At 41.8% G+C, this 18,660-nt stretch overlaps 1 protein-coding gene across 1 annotated transcript in view; it reads right to left on the reverse strand.

Annotated features, from left to right (window-relative positions):
• Window positions 1–1,354: 1,354 nt before the first annotated feature.
• Window positions 1,355–18,660, reverse strand: part of dock10 (dedicator of cytokinesis 10) — a 140,477-nt gene continuing 123,171 nt past the window's right edge. Inside the window, 17 exon segments of the mRNA XM_034169275.1 lie at window positions 1,355–2,208; window positions 3,569–3,707; window positions 6,391–6,491; window positions 6,572–6,762; window positions 8,495–8,705; window positions 9,070–9,216; window positions 10,992–11,105; window positions 11,182–11,304; window positions 11,703–11,809; window positions 12,290–12,400; window positions 14,163–14,220; window positions 14,307–14,522; window positions 16,723–16,833; window positions 16,937–17,119; window positions 17,207–17,344; window positions 17,965–18,080; window positions 18,170–18,282. Of these exon segments, the coding sequence (XP_034025166.1) occupies window positions 2,161–2,208; window positions 3,569–3,707; window positions 6,391–6,491; window positions 6,572–6,762; window positions 8,495–8,705; window positions 9,070–9,216; window positions 10,992–11,105; window positions 11,182–11,304; window positions 11,703–11,809; window positions 12,290–12,400; window positions 14,163–14,220; window positions 14,307–14,522; window positions 16,723–16,833; window positions 16,937–17,119; window positions 17,207–17,344; window positions 17,965–18,080; window positions 18,170–18,282 (2,227 nt within the window). The 3' untranslated portion in view covers window positions 1,355–2,160.

Here is an 18,660-nt window from a genome sequence, read left to right on the forward strand (position 1 = left end):
CGCATAATAGGAAACAGAATGTGACCTTTTGACCTCTTAAAATAGGTCAAGGTTCACCATCTGTGAACTTGTCCAAGGTCTGTGTCCCCAGAATGTTCCCTGTGAATTTCAAGACCCTGGCAGTAATAGGACTGGACCTATGTTGAGCACAGACTGATTGAGAGACAGATGGACAGACGCAAAGTCTTCGCAATACCATATTTTGGCCTTGGATAAAAATTTGGTATTATATTTTTTTAATGTAATTGTGGCTCGGGAATGTAAGAAAGCAAAGAAAACGAGCACAACTAAACAAAACTTGGCATGATATCTAAAAATTTTTACATTATATATTAAACATCTGTGCAAAATTTGGTGCTTTAACAACAGTCAGTGATATTATACACATAACTGCCTCACTACTAACGACATATAAGAATATATCACCATCAGCCAGTTTGGGATGATTCTGTCTGATATTTTTTTTTTTTTTTTTGGGGGGGGGGGGGGATGAATTAGTTAAATATTAAGTTACCTGGCTGTTACTTCAGTTCTCAGAGTACATGCGTAACTCATGCTTCAAAAATGCTTTGGTGTAGCCAACCTTTGTTTCTTTTCAAGAAATACCTCAAGAAATTCTGAAATCAATGAAATAAAATCTTTACTTGTGTAAAAAGTAAATTTCCAATAGGATGATTCCTTTTTGAGTTACTGGGTTCATGAAGATGGTAAAGGCTATGGCATTCTGAATTTTTTCCAAATGATTGACGTCTGGCTGACTTAGGGAGGGTAATTCTGGCATCCATTCATGTGCACCACATTTGGTCTACATGATGAGGTAGGTCAAAAACCAAATTCCATGACATTGACCTTTTCCAAAATGGATTATTCAAGGTAAATTTCTGGGTCAACCTTCTTTAACATACCAAGTTTGGTAGAAATCAGCAAAGGACCAGAGACGAGTCAGGCAGATATGACTTTGACCCCAGTGATTGACCTTTGGCAAATTTTGCCCTTCCTGGGCAATTCTGGAAATCAAATCCACGTCTGGTGGACACTGGTGTGAAAAATAACATCTTTGGCCTTTGAATCCAATGAAACAAACGCTCCAGCTTGACCTTCATCCACATACGGTGTTTAGTGGAAATTGTGAGCTGAGAGAAATGGGAACAGACAGATGGAGAGGCAATGATTTGCACAAACAGACACACACCTGATTCCTGCACTCGAAGGCAGCATGTGTGCATGATGGAATTCTGACAGAACTTATTAATGTATCAAAACTGCAACATGTGGTTAAAAAAAACATTAAAAAGCAATTCACAAGTTTTGGACATTAACAAAATTTTATTTCAATGTTATACATAAAACTTTAGTTTTGTTTTTCTTTTTAAATTCAGCTAAACAAATATGTATATATTGTATACTTTATAAAAAACATTTCAAACATTTTAAATATTAATACTTCTTATTTACACTTCCAAACAGTACTGGAAATAAGAACAGTAACAACCAGTTTCAATTATAAAAATGTTACAAAAACATCTTTTTTTCTTTTTTTCCCTTTTGAAAAGTGACAGAATGTTAGCGAGGATAAAAAGTAGCAATTCGGAGCTGCCCTACATTCAAACATGGACTTAGAGGCGCGTTCAACAGTCAGATTCTTGGGTCAGAAATTCAAACATTTCAAAGTCTTTTTTTTTTTTGTCACATCTTTCAAGACTTGTAGGGAAATGTACAATAAATTTTGTTTATTTAAAAAAAAAAAACCTTGTAAAAACATGTCAAAATGCACCATAGAGTTTGTGAACGCACCTCGAGCTCACTAAGGTCGCCGCTCTCTAAAGGGCGAGGGTTGTGGAGAGAAGGCGTGCACGTGTGTGCACACGTGTCTGTACATTGCAGTGTGTCTGTAAGATGTCGGCAGCGGGATCCAAAATCCTAAAAAAAAAAAAAAATCCCAGTAGCTAACAAGTCCAGCAACCTAGTCAACATTTAACGATGGGACTATAGACTAACACGACCACAGTCTACAACACGCTTCCTCCCTTCACTCACAGGTTCACTCGCCCCCACTGCTTCCTGCTGCAGCAAAATCTATTCCTCATATTGACAATCGGCAGAGATTTGTGGGGAAATATGGCATTCCCGACATCAAGAATTCCCCGGGAGTCTGGCCCGTCAGTAGGTGCTGTGCCGTTCTGTTCCTGGTTGTCTCGTGTGAGGAATCTAGGTAAGATAAGGAATTTAAAACAATGGATTAGACCTGGAAATTTCACATTAGGAACTGTAAGTGTGGCTGATAGACTGAGGTAGAACAGTGACGAGGTGGCAGACAAAACTGGGAATGTTGTTCCTTAAAGGGATCATATTATACAACTTTGCAGCTGGTGTGTTAAACACAGACATTATTTTTCGACAATGTTCAGGCGCTGCATGGTAAAATCATTAGCAAGTCTGTTTCTGCATCTGCTGCCTCAGCCCTGTGTTCATATCACTTTTTTTCTGAGAGAAAAGCACAGAGAGCGTTCAGAAACGCTTCATCTCAGCACTTTAACAACTCCACTAGTTGTCATGGGGGACGAGAGCTATAACCACCAAAACAGTTTTTTGTACCAGGCTGTAAAGATAATTATTTCTGTTGTAAAGTTGGACATTTTAACATGGGCTTCTATGACAATGTGCTCATTTTTGGTGCCAGCCTCAAGGGCCAATTCAGGGAACTGCAACTTTTTTCCATTCAGTATTTTAATGTTTCACTTAATCCACCTGGCAGCCCCCTGCACTTCCCAGAATGCGCCAGCAGAGTTCCAGTGTCTCACAGTGCACGCAAACAATGGCTAGCAAGGATGTGGATGGCATTGATCCAGCGAGTTCACGGGCGATTATGATGATGACATGTTCTTCCAAGTTGAGAGGGTTATGTAGAGGAGGTGTAGCACCTGTGATGGACTTCTGCCATGCCCTGATGTTGTCTTGTTGTCCACACTTCACGAGGTTTGTTTACATTGTGCCCTGAACCGGAACTCTGCTGAAACTGACCGCGAGATTCACAACTGTGAAACAGTGAATTTTCGGGTAAGCTTCATTTTTGATGGAGGGAGGTTGGAGCTTGGTACAGACGAATGAACACATTAAATTCAATGCCTTTGTGTCCAGCCCCAGGTTTGCACTGTTCACGTTCCCTTTAAATTGCGAACAGAACTCCGACACATTACAAAAGCATTTATGCCGCTCTGTGCCGCTTCCATCAAGATAGGGCCCTCTGCCCGTCTCTTATATATCATGTGGGCGTGTCTCAGAGCAAGCAGTAGTTCAGATATGAGCATCTGTGACATACATCACAGAAGGGCAAAATGAAAAATAACTTTGTGAAGAATTTGTAGAAATGACAGAACAGGTTTAGAAAGAGTGGAAGTGAAGAGGGAGGAGCACCCGGAGATTACAGGATGTTTTTGCAGCTGGAATAAAAGGAAACAATGGAGGACGACAGAAAATGAAACCTATGAAAAGACAAAATAATCTAAAAATACATATGAAGTTGTGGTGCTGATGAGGATTATGATCATGAATAAGTAAAAGCTGAGACCTGTTCGTTCATGATACCGGACAGCTCAGTCAGCATGTCCCTGTAATGAGCTCTCATCTCCTCTTGGTACTCCAGCTGGTCCTCCTTGATCAGACGCTCATTAACATCTAAAGCCTGACCGCAGGCTTCTGCAAACTGCCTGCAGATAAAAAAAGAAAGAAAGTAAAGTCACTACTGTGATGGTAATATTAATCAAATACTGAAAAATCTGAAGGAATATTGAGATAAAAGAAGAAAACACAGTGGTTAAAAATAACTGGAGTGCCAAGAGCCCTGTGGCTTACCGGCTCAATTAAAGCCCAAGGCAAAATGGCCGTTTTCGGCATAAAAATGGCCGCCATTTCCAAACAAACAAATCTATGCAAATAATTTTGAGACGGGAACAATGTCAATGTCCAATATTGTGCCCTTGTTACAACCCCAATTCCAATGAAGTTGGGACGTTGTGAAAAATGTAAATAAAAATAGAATACAATGATTTGCAAATCCTCTTCAACCTATATTCAATTGAATACACCACAAAGACAAGATATTTAATGTTCAAACTGATAAACCTTATTGTTTTTGTGCAAATATTTGCTCATTTTTAAAATGGATGCCTGCAACACATTTCAAAAAAGTTGGTACGGGGCAACAAAAGACTGGGAAAGTTGGTGAATGCTCAAAGAACACCTAATGGAAGCAGGTGAGTGTCATGATTGGGTATAAAAGGTGCATCCCCAAAAGGCTCAGCCGTTCACAAGCAGTGGTATGTTTATCACTGTGTTACATCGCCTTTCCTTCTAACAACACTCAATAAGTGTTTGGGAACTGAGGACACTAATTGTTAAAGCTTTGTAAGTGGAATTCTTTCCCATTTTTGCTTGATGTACGACTTCAGTTGTTCAACAGTCCGGGGTCTCCGTTGTCATCTTTTGCGCTTCATAATGCACCACACATTTTCAATGGGCGACAGGTCTGGACTGCAGGCAGGCCAGAATAGTACCAGCATTCTTTTACTACAAAGCCATGCTGTTGTAACACGTGCAGAATGTGTCTTGGCATTGTCTTGCTGAAATAAGCAGGGACGTCCCTGAAAAAGACGTTGCTTGGATGGCAGCATGTGTTCCTCCAAAACCTGGATGTACCTTTCAGCATTGATGGTGCCATCACAAATGTGTAAGTTGCCCATGCCATGGGCACTAACACACCCCCATACCATCACAGATGCTGGCTTTTGAACTTTGTGCTGGTAACAATCTGGATTTTTCCTCTTTTGTCCAGAGGACACGATGTCCATGATTTCCAAAAACAATTTCAAAGACCACAGCACACCTTTCCACTTTGTGTCTGTCCATTTCAAATAAGCTCGGGCCCAGAGAAGGCGGCGGTGTTTCTGGATGTTGTTGATGTATGGCTTTTGCTTTGCATGGTAGAGTTTTATTTTGCACCTGTAGATGTAGCGACAAACTTTGTTAACTGACAATGGTTTTCTGAAGTGTTCACTGAGCCCACGCGGTAAGATCCTTTACACAATGATGTTGGTTTTTAATGCAGTGCCACCTGAGGGATCGAAGGTCACGGGCATTCAATGTTGGTTTTCATCTTTGCCGCTTACATGTAGAAAGTTCTCCAGATTGTCTGAATCTTCTGATTATATTATGGACTGTAGATGATGGAATCCCTAAATTCCTTGCAATTGAACATTGAGAAACACTGTTTGGACTATTTTTTCATGCAGTTCATAAACTGGTGATCCTCACCCCACCGTTGCTTCTGAATGGCTGAGCCTTTTGGGGATGCTCCTTTTATACCCAATCATGACACTCACCTGTTTCCAATTAGGTGTTTTTTGAGCATTCATCAACTTTCCCAGTCTTTTGTTGCCCCGTATGACCTCATACGTGTATTTAACTGTTGACAGTACTGGAACAGTAAAAGTTGCAATTTATAACCTACATTGTTTATAAACGTAACTATTAAATTCTTTCTAACATTTAAATTCTCTCTAAACATTTTAGTTGTTGAAATTCTTCTTATTATAAGTAGTATTAGTACTAGTAGTAAAAAAAAAAAAAAAAAAAAAAAAAGAGGTTTCAAAACTGGACCTTTAATCTAAGGCTGTTGTGGGGGGGGGGGGCCCTCCCTGCCCCGCCCCATGTCCTCTTTCTGTCTGGAGTCGCCCCAGCTTTGGTGTTTGAGCACAAACAATGGATAACATTTATTTATGCAGAAAACAAATTGGCAGGTAAGAAAGTTTTATCAACGTTTTTTACATCATGTTGTCCTCAGAAAGAGAGTTTAGGTGCATTTGGGTGGAAAAAAATGTTAGTTGTTAATATGCCGTGGATCAGCTGTTTTTAGCGAGGAGACATAGAATGGCTCAGAGGTTTAAATAAAGGGGAAAAAAGCCTTAAAATGTCTTTGTAAAGCTCAGTGCAGGTGTGCTGTCGTCACCGCGCTTTGAAAGATGAAAACTGTTTTTTCAACTCGTAGCTGCTGCAGAAAACCGCGGATGAAAAGTTCGCAGCTCAATGAGTGGGCAAAGTAGGCAGTTCAGTCGAACTCCGACCCCCCTGCTCACGGGCCAAGTTTTAATGCTGCAAGTGACCCACAGTGCAAAAATAATAGTAACTCACAGTGACTTGGAGAAGTAACTTTAATCTGATTACTAATTTGGAAAGATTAACGCGTTAGATTACTCGTTACTGAAAAAAGCGGTCAGATTAGAGTAGAGTCCATTTTTGGGTTACCGGCAAAATTGAATAAAAAAAAGGGACTAACACGCAAAAATCATCAAGCAATACACAAATGGAAAATTATATTGTGCCACAGAGTTCTACCTGAAGATCTCCTTCAGCAATTTGACTTGGTTGTCTGGATATTTCTTGGCATTCTTCTCTTCTAAAAATGCTCTGGCATAGGCCATGGGACCAGCATTTACCTGGAAGCAGAAAATCAGGTGAGATAAGATGAAGCAGCTACGTTCAGGCATGCAGATGTTTACCTCTGTATAGGTCACACCTTGACGCTGACACTGCCCTGCAGTTTGAGCTGCAGCCGTATCATGTCCACCTCGTCCATGTTGCAGAGCTGATTGAGCTCAGAGACCTTGCGGGACATCTCATCGATGGCAACCTCGATGGGGTTCATTTCGGTGCTGTGCTGCTCCACCACCTGGATACGTTTCTTTAAGTACGGAAAACTGGAACTCGCTGAGGAGAGACAAACAAAAGTCAGTTGTAGAGCAGAGTATAATTACAGTCAGGTCTGCAGTTGGTGGTATTTTAGGTGTCTATCACAGGACATTGGAGTTGGAAGCAAGTAAGGAGACCAAAGTGCAGCATTTCAGCTTCATATGGACATAAAGTAAAATAGTGTAAGAAACAGACGTGGCCATTTGTGGATCATCTCATGTCTTAGATATAAAGTGTGTTGTTTTTGAACTATGCTTTGAGTCTCGATGCATTCGGTTCAATGTGACCAGATAATCCTGTTGTTCAGGTCAGCAGTCACCATAAATACGTGGGATCCATTCGTATCACTCAGAAAAGAATTCTTTTGCACAACACCATGGTCTTCAGATCCCTTAGAGGTGTTTCTGATGACAGTAGATTGTGTTTCCTTTTAAATAACACACCAGATATTTAATCTGTCCAAACCTGATCATTTTTTTCTATCTCTTTAATGGGTTAGTCTTTGGTTTTTGGATCCTCATAATGACTTATTTCACAGGCAGTGACAGCTGAGTGGAATTTATAGTGATGGGGGACGGCAACAGATTCCACGTGCAATAACATTCGCCTGACCGCCAAACAGCTAAGAAGCCAAATATCGAATTATTACCGGTCCTTCACACATTAAAGTGCAGTAAATCCTACAACAGTTCACCTGTTATGGATATAAAACCATCAAATTAAAGCTGAAGGTTGACAGTTTGAGGCTGATACTTTGCAGGCAGACTGGAAATTCCCTGCAGCAGGCCGACCTGCACACTAGCAGCAATGTGGGGTTTAGTCTAGAGCCCTGCTAGGGACTATATTCTGTTTCCCGCTCCCACTGAAATTCTGACCATTCCTGCCCGCACCCACAATGTGTGTGTTACAGTCCCACCTGCTCCCACAATGGGTGTGTCAATCCCGCCCACACCTGCGAAATGCTGAGCGCACAATAATAGAGATGCATTGATTTTGTGTATTCTCCTGTCCCATGGGAGAAAACACGTCATTTAGGCTATTAATAAAGAACTTCATGAAATTGTTTGTTTCGTTGAATCCCTGGCCTGTATGTCTTTTGATGCACTGATCAGGCACAGCGTTACTATATGATTGTTTTCAATTTAAAGACAGTTTCATGTGAAACAGAGAGAGACATACTTGCTGTGCTCCACTGTGCCTCTCTCTGTTCGCTCCTGTAATGTCCACCACTTCTATTAAATTATTTAAGATGAAATTAGCGTGTGGACATGCATACTTTACACTATTCTCCTTTGTTGACTGAATAGAATAGAAACTTTATTGTCATTGCACATACGTGTATATACATTCAACGAAACTTGTCCTCTGCATTTAACACATCCTAATTACAGTTAGACACAATCCAACCACTAGGAGCAGTGGGCAGCCCCAGTCCAGCGCACAGGGACTAACTCCAGATGTAGACGCTGCCTTGGTCAGGGGCAGACAAAGGAGCAGACCCTAAATAAGCATCTGACTGAGCCATCTTGTCGCTTCTGTTCCCACAGTGTTTATTTTTAGCCACCCACTCCTGCCCGCTGTGAAGTTCTGACCGTCCCCTCCCGCAAAACTTGCATTGGGTCCCGCGGATAATGTGGAACCACTTTGTCTACATGCGGTTGTATTTTCTTGTTCACAAAGTCGGTCCAGATAGGACAACCATACGTGCACGTTGAACGAAAGTGTGTGGTGCAGAGGGAGAAATCCTTACTGGTCAAAATAGTGCGTCTTTTGCACTGCTCCTCCACGTCTCCGTGTTTCTTCCCCAACAGAGTGAAAGGTGTCTCAAACACAAATCGGTTGATGTTGTGATGTCGCTCAAAATCTGTTCTTTTGTCCTGTTTTTCCTTTTCATCAAAGTAGGGCAGCACGTAGGTCACCTGGATGTAGGCATATTTGGGGTCCAGGTCTTTGGGATTCACCTTGTGTGAAAACGAAAGAGCACAGCCTCAAATTTATGTCAGACAGTGAAGTTAAACAGTCGGGCAGCTGCAACTGGGCCTCCTGCGAGAACATTTTAGCAAATAAATTTCTTATGTACGATGGGCTCGAAAGTGTGTGCTGTGCAAGACTCAAAAAAAAAAAATCTGCGTAAATCCAGCACAGAACAACCACAGGTCCTGGATGGTAGACAACCAAATTAATTATTACACATTAAGTGGTATAATTGTCCCTGAATGTGAGAAGTTCGATAAAAATCACTTAAGAATTAATCTGTTGGTGCGACTCGTTCTTGCAAAGAGGTCCAGTGTTTTGTTTGACAAACATCGATGACATATCTGTCACCTTGTTGGAGTCCTGAATCATCTTGACATTATCAGCTCCAAACTTGTCTGAGTAGAGTTTGAGTAATCTCTGGGAGATTTCCGACAGCCCAGTCAGCTTTGGTTCTTTATAGATGAATTCCTTGCTCTCCTCCTCCTCGAAGAATCCCTATCAGAACACACACGTATGCACAAAAAGTGAGAAGAACAAGAGTGTGTCAGGGTATACAGACTTTATTATTCCTGTGTAAATGATAAGGCTTTGCTGTTATGCTGAATGCATCATCAATCTCTATTTTATGCTGCCCCCTAGTGGTTGTTTGAATCAATGACATCACAAACACGTCATTTTTGTTAGAGCAACTCAGCACTCGCAAGGGTGTCAGTGTGGAGCACTGGATGGGAAAGATCATTTTCAGAACACCATTGGAGTGAAAGGTCAAAGGTGAATGAGGCGTGTATAATCTCCTGTTCAACACCAGCCGCCCTTGGAGTTACATACGGCACCAAAATGTTTTTAGGGGGGAAATTATCTTATCACTGGAGAGTGAAGGAAGTGAGTCGGAAACACAGCAAGCTTGAGATGAAACTGGCTGTTAATAGTCGTAGAAGGAGAAGACGTGATAAACGTGTTAGCGGAGAGAAAAACAGAAAATGAAAACTTACCGCACACTTGACATAGAATAAAATGAGGAAGAAAAGAGCAGATAGAGAAATTTAAAAAGCACTATTTAAAAAGAATCTGGTCTCTCTAAGATGCCATATCATGAATAAGACTTATTTTCTTTTTAAAGTCACTTTCCTGATTTCAGAGCTCTTTAATGCCAGCAATGATTTGTTATCACCTCATTAACAAACTACAGCACCACGCTCGTAGAGCGCAAACCTCCACCAGCGCTAGTTTACAATTCCACAAAAATTAAACCTTTGAAAAAAAAGGTCAAAGTCCTGTTCGAAGTGACTTGCATTTAGTTCATGCACTTGAAGCAAAGTTTTCTGTAGTGTTGTCAGGTTTTTTCTCAACTTTTCGGTTTATGAATTCTTTTTCAGATAATTTTCATAGAACATTGGTTATCTCTGCTATGTACAATCTGTCATTGCTTTTTGGCACTTGGTTTCCGACTGATAACTGGAGGACAAACAGGCATAAAATTGGAACCTCCATCCAGTTTTGGTGGTGTAGGTAAATCCATAACAGAAAAATGAGAGTGATTGAGGCATTTTTGATTGTGATATAATGCAAAATGTACACCAGATGGGTTGTTCAATATGAAATTAAAATGTCCACAAAATCCACAATCTGGGTCAGATCCGGATCAAACTTTGTCAGGTGATAGTGAGTGCCAATCTGCACTTCACTTTGAAATATGAGACTGACTGGGGCATATTTGATTAAGATATAATGTAAAATATACATCAAATGGTGTTTTCAATGTTAAACGGCCACAAAAACCTGTAATCTGGATCGGATCCAGATCAAACTTTGTCAGGTGATAGTGAGTGCCAGTTTGCACCTCACTATCAAATATGAGCGTGATTGGGGCACATTTGTTTAAGATATAATATAAAATATACAAACGTTGTAGGTCGTCTGATCTTGTATTCATTTTGCAAGTCTAGCTTGGCATGAATTAACAACCGGACAGGACAGAGCCCCACCCAAACCCTACCCTAGAGCAGGGACGAATCCCCCCCCCCCAAGAAAGTCCTAAAAACACGTTTCAGCTGTGGTCTTCGTTATGGAGACGGTCACAAAGGTGTCTCCATTTAGCAGTTCCACTTTTGAGATATTTAATTACATGGAGTACACCCAGGCTAATTGCTAACTAAATTAATCTGTGGAGCATTTATAGTATTCAATGTTTTATTTAACATAGCATTACTAGGCAACATCTTTGGACTGCAGTTTGTATCTGAGAAGTGTTTTGTGTATATATTACTCACCTGCCCATAGAAAGCTACGCGGTAGTATCGACCAAACAGCCGCTTTTCTGAGTTCACCACCTCAGTCACCTTCAGGTAAGACCGATGGATGTCGTAGTACAGCTCTGAGAGCCTCTGTGGGCACACACACACACACAAGTGTCAAAGTCTACATACACAAAGTGCAAAACAGAGTTTGGGCATCGCTCACCTTAAAATCCCGCCTCTTTTCAAAGACAGCAATGACGGGCTTGTTGATGTCGGCGATGAGCTCGTATCGCTCAGATTTCCACAGATAATCCACACACAGCTCCAGCTGCTCCACCAGAGTGTCCTGTGCAGTGCAGCAGACACGTCAGCTATAAAACATCAGCACATTACAAGAAACTACACATCTATCATCTGGTTTTGCACTTCTGAGAGGCATTACGCGGTCATAACTTATATTTTTAACATAATTCTTTTCATTGTGTCAACACTCAGGTGTTTCTGTAGCTGTGAAGGTACAACTTTTGTTTTTGTTTTATTTTTGTTGTTTTTTGCGTAATGGCAGTACTTTAGGACAGATTACAAAGTAGCCGCTCCCATCTGTAATTTGTACCAAGTGTTCTTATTACTAAAGTCACATTACTCCACTTCCCTGTATAAAACTAGTCCTGTCCCAATAGGGCTTTAGAGAAGTCCTTGTTTTGGGCCATGCACAGTGTTCAGTATTACAGAATGACACTGTACCTCAGTATATGGTGTATCTTGTGTGCCCGTATCTTCCTTCATGGCACCCTCCTCCTTTACATTAGGACTGATGCACATAAACGCCGCCCAGCCCATAGAGAACGATGCTGGAGTTTCAAACAAGTGATGGTAACATTAGTTCATTGTCTATACATTTCACACATTATTGCTTTTACATATGCAGAAAATGCATTCTTACACTTTGGTTCTTAAACAAGCATTCTTGTATTCAAATACAAGAAGGTTTTTCCAGGCTCAGACAGAAACAGGAACATTTAAATGTGAGCGTGCTTTGTTATCAACGCCCAGTGACAGTGAACGCCTCGTCTGATGAAGCAGTGACAGTAATCAGTGACAATTTCATATGATTAAGGCAAGAACAGTGGTTCTCTCAACAAATTAACGATGACCCGTGTGGATACATGGATCAGCACTGGAGCGACTGCGTTTGACTTATGTCCACTTCTCCGTAATGTACCTACTGGGTTTAAACATGTCATTGAACATCCTTTGTTTCTCTATACATCCCACAGCTCTCCATCCCTATACGCCAAACATCCAACCCCCAAACAGGTGCACACACTCACTGTCTTGATCTCGGGAGGTAGTTAGTAAGGAGTTACAGTTAAAGACAGGGCTTTCCTCTGAAGACACAGTGGACACAGTGGACATCCTGGCCTTGTCAGCTCTCCAATAGCCTGTTTGGTAGGAGGGGAGGAGGAGGTTTATACACTTTATTTCCACTTGCTTTTGCCTCTTTTTTTTTTTTTTGCCAAGGACACAGATGCTGACATGCTCCGATAAGCAAAGCTGCTGGAATGCCATGCTAGCCATTGGCACAGTGGATACAGTGCATGCTGAAAGATGTCAATCACACACAGACATACCGTATGGTCCAAATATCAGTTGTTTTTCTTCTTCTTGGAAATACAGCTTTGAAAAAAAATGGGTCATAGTATATTTAGAGTCTAGACTTTTACATGTCATATACATCTGTAATAGTAGGTTGGGCTAAATAGCTCTGAAACAAGCGTGTCCCTCAGCAATTAATATTGCCGTTTTGATGTGGGCACAAAGCAGCTTCTGTTGTCCCACTGCAATTTCATTTCATGAGTGTATCCACATTATTCTGTTTGTGCTGCTCAAGCTGCATCATGAAAGATTTATCTGAATAAAGAGAGCAGCAGCATCACACCACATAGTGCACTTTTTGTTTCTTTTTTTAAACCATCAGTCCAGAAGGTGTTGGTTCATGCATGCTTATGGAACACCACCTCATTCCGTTTGTTTCTGGCCATCAAAACAGGGCTTTTTTCTGTTTAGTTTTTTTTTTTTTTAAACTCCTATAATATCCCTAGTTGCTACTCTTGACCCTTCATGGGAAAATCTCAGAGGACATTTCAGGCATTTACCTGTCCAAAAAGTCCTCTGAGTATGTAGTTGATTTTATGACACTACATAAGTGATGCGTATCTGCATGAAGCGACATCTGTTGAGAAAAAAATCTGACATGAAAAAACAGACTGATAAATGTCTTTGTCCCTCACGCCATCAGACTGTACAACTCCTCACTCAGGGGAGGAGGAGTAACAGGAAGACAGAGGTCGGGAATGAGAGGAACAGTAGTAGCCAGTAAACCAGTATTGACCAGTATGTCTGGTATTTATATTGTGTATTTATATTTGCAAACTGTGTTGCTTTTGTACTGTCACTTTTGATACTCTGTGTGCTTCTTACCCTGTGTGCTGCTATACAATGCTGCTGGAACCTCAATTTCCCTGAGGGAGTCTTCCCAAGGGATCAATAAAATTCTGTCTAATCTAATCTAAAGACATGATCATCTGAGGAGCCAAGGGAGGCCAGTTCACACTGTTTATTGCACCTGTGTTTACTATAGTAGAGCTTTATGCAACATAGACTTTTCTCCTCTCTAAATATGTCTTGAAAAGGCGGTTGTCTTAAGGGTCATTTCATATTTGGACCAATATGGTAGATTGAGGCACATGCTGTGGACAATGTGATAAAGCATGCACAGAAAACGAAAGTTGGAATTGCAGAGAGAAGACCATGCAGCAATCTATCTAGAACAGAGATTATGAATGGGAATCATATTTAATTGCAAAGACCAGGTCTGTTCCCCCTGAGTTCCTACCTCATCACTGCCACACAAAAACATGCACACATCAAGGATTAAGTATGATCACAATGTGCTCGCTTTCAATCACAAGAACCCCTCTGATGATGATATGAAGGCTTAAGGTATGAACGTTTTAATAAATTGAAGAGACTGTTTTAGTAAAAAGCAGGCAAGATGTCAGTGACTGGACTCTCTGGTTAGAAATGCTCATGTCTGCAAATCTAAATGCAATTCTGTATGACCACAGACAGTCACATACACACTTTGCACTCTCACACGTGCAAAATACATGCTGTTCAGAACAGGAGCATTTTTACACTGACCTCTCCTCTTCAGCGATTCAGCAATCAACGCTGAGATGTGGATGTAACACATGGCGGCCTGAGGCGGGGAAAAAAACCTAAATTCTTCATGTCTGTGCCTGAAAACTAAACATGCATTGCTGTTGAAGGTGCAGCTCTTGTAACCTCAGAGAGATCGCCATTGCGAACGTGGACCTTCACCATGCTCTCCAGCCAGGTGCGACGAAGCTCAGGGGTGCTGGCGTAAGAATTGGCCAGACTGTACTGAAGATCCACCAGCATCTCTGGATCCTTCTCGTGCTCCTTCATTTGAGCTGTGGCCATCAGAACCGTCCTGATCCGCTTAGTCAGGTCCTTCACCTCTGCTGGGAATGGAGTGTTCTGTAAAAATTAATTTAATCTAATTTCAGTGCTTTGACAAATTGCAATACAAAAGTGACCATACAAAAGTATCACGACACACACAGAAAACTGACATTTGCCACACAGCGACCATTGTTTATCCGATCTGGTCTTATATTTTTCTGGGTTCCATAACACCCATGATGTATTGGTTATGAGAAGCACTGAGATCAATTAAGCAATTTCAAAACACTCACCCTACATCAGAATACTCAGTATGTACTAATGCCAGATCGCAACCTACTACACTAGTACTAGGCTTGTTACTTGAAGTAAGCAAGCAAGTAGTAGGGACACAATTGTCGCTCACCTGTCCTTTGCCTCGGATGTTTGCATATGTGCATACCCACTTCACTCACTCATCTTCAACCACTTATCCGAGATCGGGTCGCAGGGGCAACAGCTCCAGCAGGGGACCCCAGACTTCCCTTTCCTGGGCCACATTGACCACCTCTGACTGTGGGATCCCGAGGTGTTCCCAGGCCAGTGTGGAGATATAATCTCTCCACCTAGTCCTGGGTCTACCCCGGGGTCTCCTCCCAGATGGACGTGCCTGTAACACCTTCCTAGGAAGGCACCCAGAAGGCATCCTTAGCAGATGCCCGAACCACCTTAACTGGCTCCTTTCAATGCGAAGGAGCAGTGGCTCTACTCCGAGCTCCCCACAGATGACCAAACTTCTCACCCTATCTCTAAGGGAGACACCAGCCACCCTCCTGAGGAAGCCCATTTCAGCCGCTTGTACCCACAATCTAGTTCTTTCGGTCATGACCCAACCCTCATGACCATAGATGAGTGTAGGAACGAAGATTGACCAGTAGCTCAAGAGCTTCACCTTTTGGCTCAGCTCCCTTTTCGTCACAACAGTACAGTAGAGTGAATGCAACACCGCCCCTGCTGCGCCGATTCTCTGGCCAATCTCGTACTCCATTATCCCCTCACTCGTGAACAAGACCCTGAGGTACTTGAACTCCTTCACTTGGGGCAAGACCTCATTCCCTACCCGGAGTAGGCAATCCATCAGTTTCCTGCTGAGAACCATGGCCTCAGCTTTAGAGGTGCTGATCCTCAACCCAGCCACTTCACACCCTCCTCCCCCCGACTACACCTCAATATCCTGTCAATGAGTATCACAAACAGGATTGGTGACAAGGCGCAGCCCTGGCGGAAGCCAAGCCCCCGGAAAGGAGTCCGACTTACTGCCGAGCAGCTGAACACAGCTCTCGCTTTGCATACCCACTTGTGCCACAATAATTTATATTTTGCAATGCCATATTTTTTAAAAACAGGCTTTTCCAACACATGAACAATCAACGTGGGAGGATGTCAGGGCTGAGGACAAATGGATCATATAAGTGTGGATTATATACTGGACATGGAAGATAGGACAGTTGATCCAGCAGGGACATCATTCGGCAAGTTGGTGAGTGAGCTGCAGGCTTTGTTATTATATTATTATTATTATGATTATTATTATTTATTTCATTTTATTTTGCCATCATTGGGATTAGTGGGGGGATTTCCACAGTCTATTCACATGGATAATAGCAAGAAAAAAAGAGCTGAACACTTTGTGTGCAAACATGTCATTTGTCCTCAGCTGTGAGTGGCCCCTTCAGTGAGATACCAACTGAGAGACTGTTGCTCGTTCTCGTGTTTGCTCACTAATTCGCATCTCAAACTGCTCTCCAACAGTCTCCAGTGAGACAGAACCCTAGCATGACTAAAAACAATTTGCTTGCTTGTACAACCAGTCTGTCCATGAATCAGAACCTGGTGAAAATGAGAACCAAGAGGACGGCACTCCAACATACAGAAAGTGTGAAAGAGAGCAGCACCACCTAGAGGAGAGTGACCTCTATTCTGACTGTTGTTAGCTGGGTAGTTTTCTGTTGCAGGTTTTATCAAATTCTACAACTTTGCATTTGCGCCTAGTCAGATGGGTTAGTCACGAGTTTAAACAATAGCTAGTTCTATCTCTTGTGTATTTTCAATATGAATTAACAGCATTTATGTCACAGCCACTGAAAACTACTCCACATTTTGATGCCCATCACTAAATAATGGTCCCAGCTAGGCTCACAAAGGGAAGAACAAAAAAACCTCTGGAGCCACATCTGGACATGTGGCAAGTAATAAACATGCAGCTTTATAAACAACTTGATTTAATATGCATGACCTTAAGTGGTGCATCTCCATTGGCAAAGTTATTGATGATGGCCAGGGACTGTTGAAATCGTGAGCCTCCGATGCCGGCATCGGCTATCAGCTGACTCACTGCCTTGATAACCTAAAAGAGAGAAACACAGGACGTGAGCTCAGTGTTAAAGTGTGATTGTGAGTCCAAAAGCAGGGGTTACACACAAACAAACGGTAGGTTTGGAGCCACTGACCTGCAGGTGCGAGCGGACGATAGATTTTCCCTTCGTAAACTCAAAGTTTTTTCTCATGAAAAAATAGAGCAGGGCAGCGGCCTCGGTCTGCGTGGAGCTGGAGCGATGGTTACAGCATTTGAGAATCTCGGAGCACAGATACCCACACAGGTCTGCTGTTCCCTGGAAGAATGCGCTTGGGAACTACAGAAAAAAAGTGGATGAGCCGGTGTTGTAGATTTGTTTCCACTGATTGCAGGAATGAGCTCATGCGTGCTACATGCAAAGTACCTTTTGTACAAAGAGCCTGAGTGCGGCGAAGATGTGACGTAGGGTTGCCGTTGACTGATTGATCTGAAAGAAGAGCAAGTAGGTGTCCAGCACCTTCTTCATCAAAGGGTTCTGTCCATCATCCATCAACAGCTGCTTCTGTAGAAAGACAACAAACACCAAGCAGATTTCAATTACAGTTCAATATATTTTTCTTCAGCAAGGGATTTAGCATGAAGAAACAGTCAATATCCTGCTTGCCACCAGGTGGCAGTAAAATAATCATTTGACTTCAGGAGGTAAATTATAATTCAACATATAAGAAGTCTATCTTACCTTGTTTACTTGCTATTCACAAATTCCATATTGACTGTTTATTTAGTCAGTAATATAGCTGTAGTTGTTTTATTATTCTCATTTGGCCAGCATATACTCTAAATTAAAGAATGAACTCAGCGTATAGTTTGGTTCAAGTGGAAGAATGTGTTTATTTCTACTGTCTTTATAAATGATTTTTAAAAAAAGAACTAGAGGGACACTTCAAGGGCAATAAAATAAAATATATCAGTTTTGGTTTTTGTGAGAAGAGAAACCATTTGGGCAAAAAATGATTTTCTACTGACTCCATGATAAAACAAAAACAATTTTTTTTTAAAACATGATTTACATGATAAACATTATTTATGTTTTGTAAACTCTGATTCAAATGACAAAAAAAGTTTAAATCATCAAAGCAAAAACAGTGGAATGAAACATTAGACACTAGAAGGTGCACAGACCTTGTGATGGTGCACAAACAGCTCCAGCACATCGAGCACAGTGAGGGCGACCTCCGTCGACAGGTTCGCTTCGATATTTGTCGGCGTCAGTGCGTCTCCATCCTGAACATTTGCATCTAGAAACACAAACACAACAGTGGAATCAGGTACAATCCATCAGTGCATCTCAGTTAGTTAATTACCTCACGGCGAATGCACACGTTACCCGTCTCCATCATCTGCAGCAGCTTGGGGTTGGTGAGGGCGTTCTTGCCCCTGATGATGGGCATGGTTTGGGAACGGGCGTGTCGGTGACCTTCTCCTCCAGATGACGCCATCCTGAGGGCCAAAAGCAGCATCTTTCACTCAAATCACTTACATACTGTATGTGTCGAAACTCTAAATGAAACATCTGAATACTAATACTAAATCCCTGTGTACAGATAAACACAACAACAACACTCTGATGTTATCAGAACTATACACATGGGACAACAAAAACAGAGTCATGTTGAAATGCACAATATACACAGTGGACACGTCAATGATGAATACACACACGATGTGTCAGGTCATCACAGGGAAGAGGTTTACATTATCATTAAAGAGGCACTCCTTCAGTCACTAAACTCCAAATATAATCATTTTATGCCCTGCAGCAGCAGTGCTTTGGCTTAGAACTAGTAAACGCAGGCGTGCACAAAAGTGGAATGCAAA

The sequence above is a fragment of the Thalassophryne amazonica genome, chromosome 4, assembly GCF_902500255.1.
Source record: "Thalassophryne amazonica chromosome 4, fThaAma1.1, whole genome shotgun sequence".
Taxonomy (NCBI): Eukaryota; Metazoa; Chordata; class Actinopteri; order Batrachoidiformes; family Batrachoididae; genus Thalassophryne; species Thalassophryne amazonica.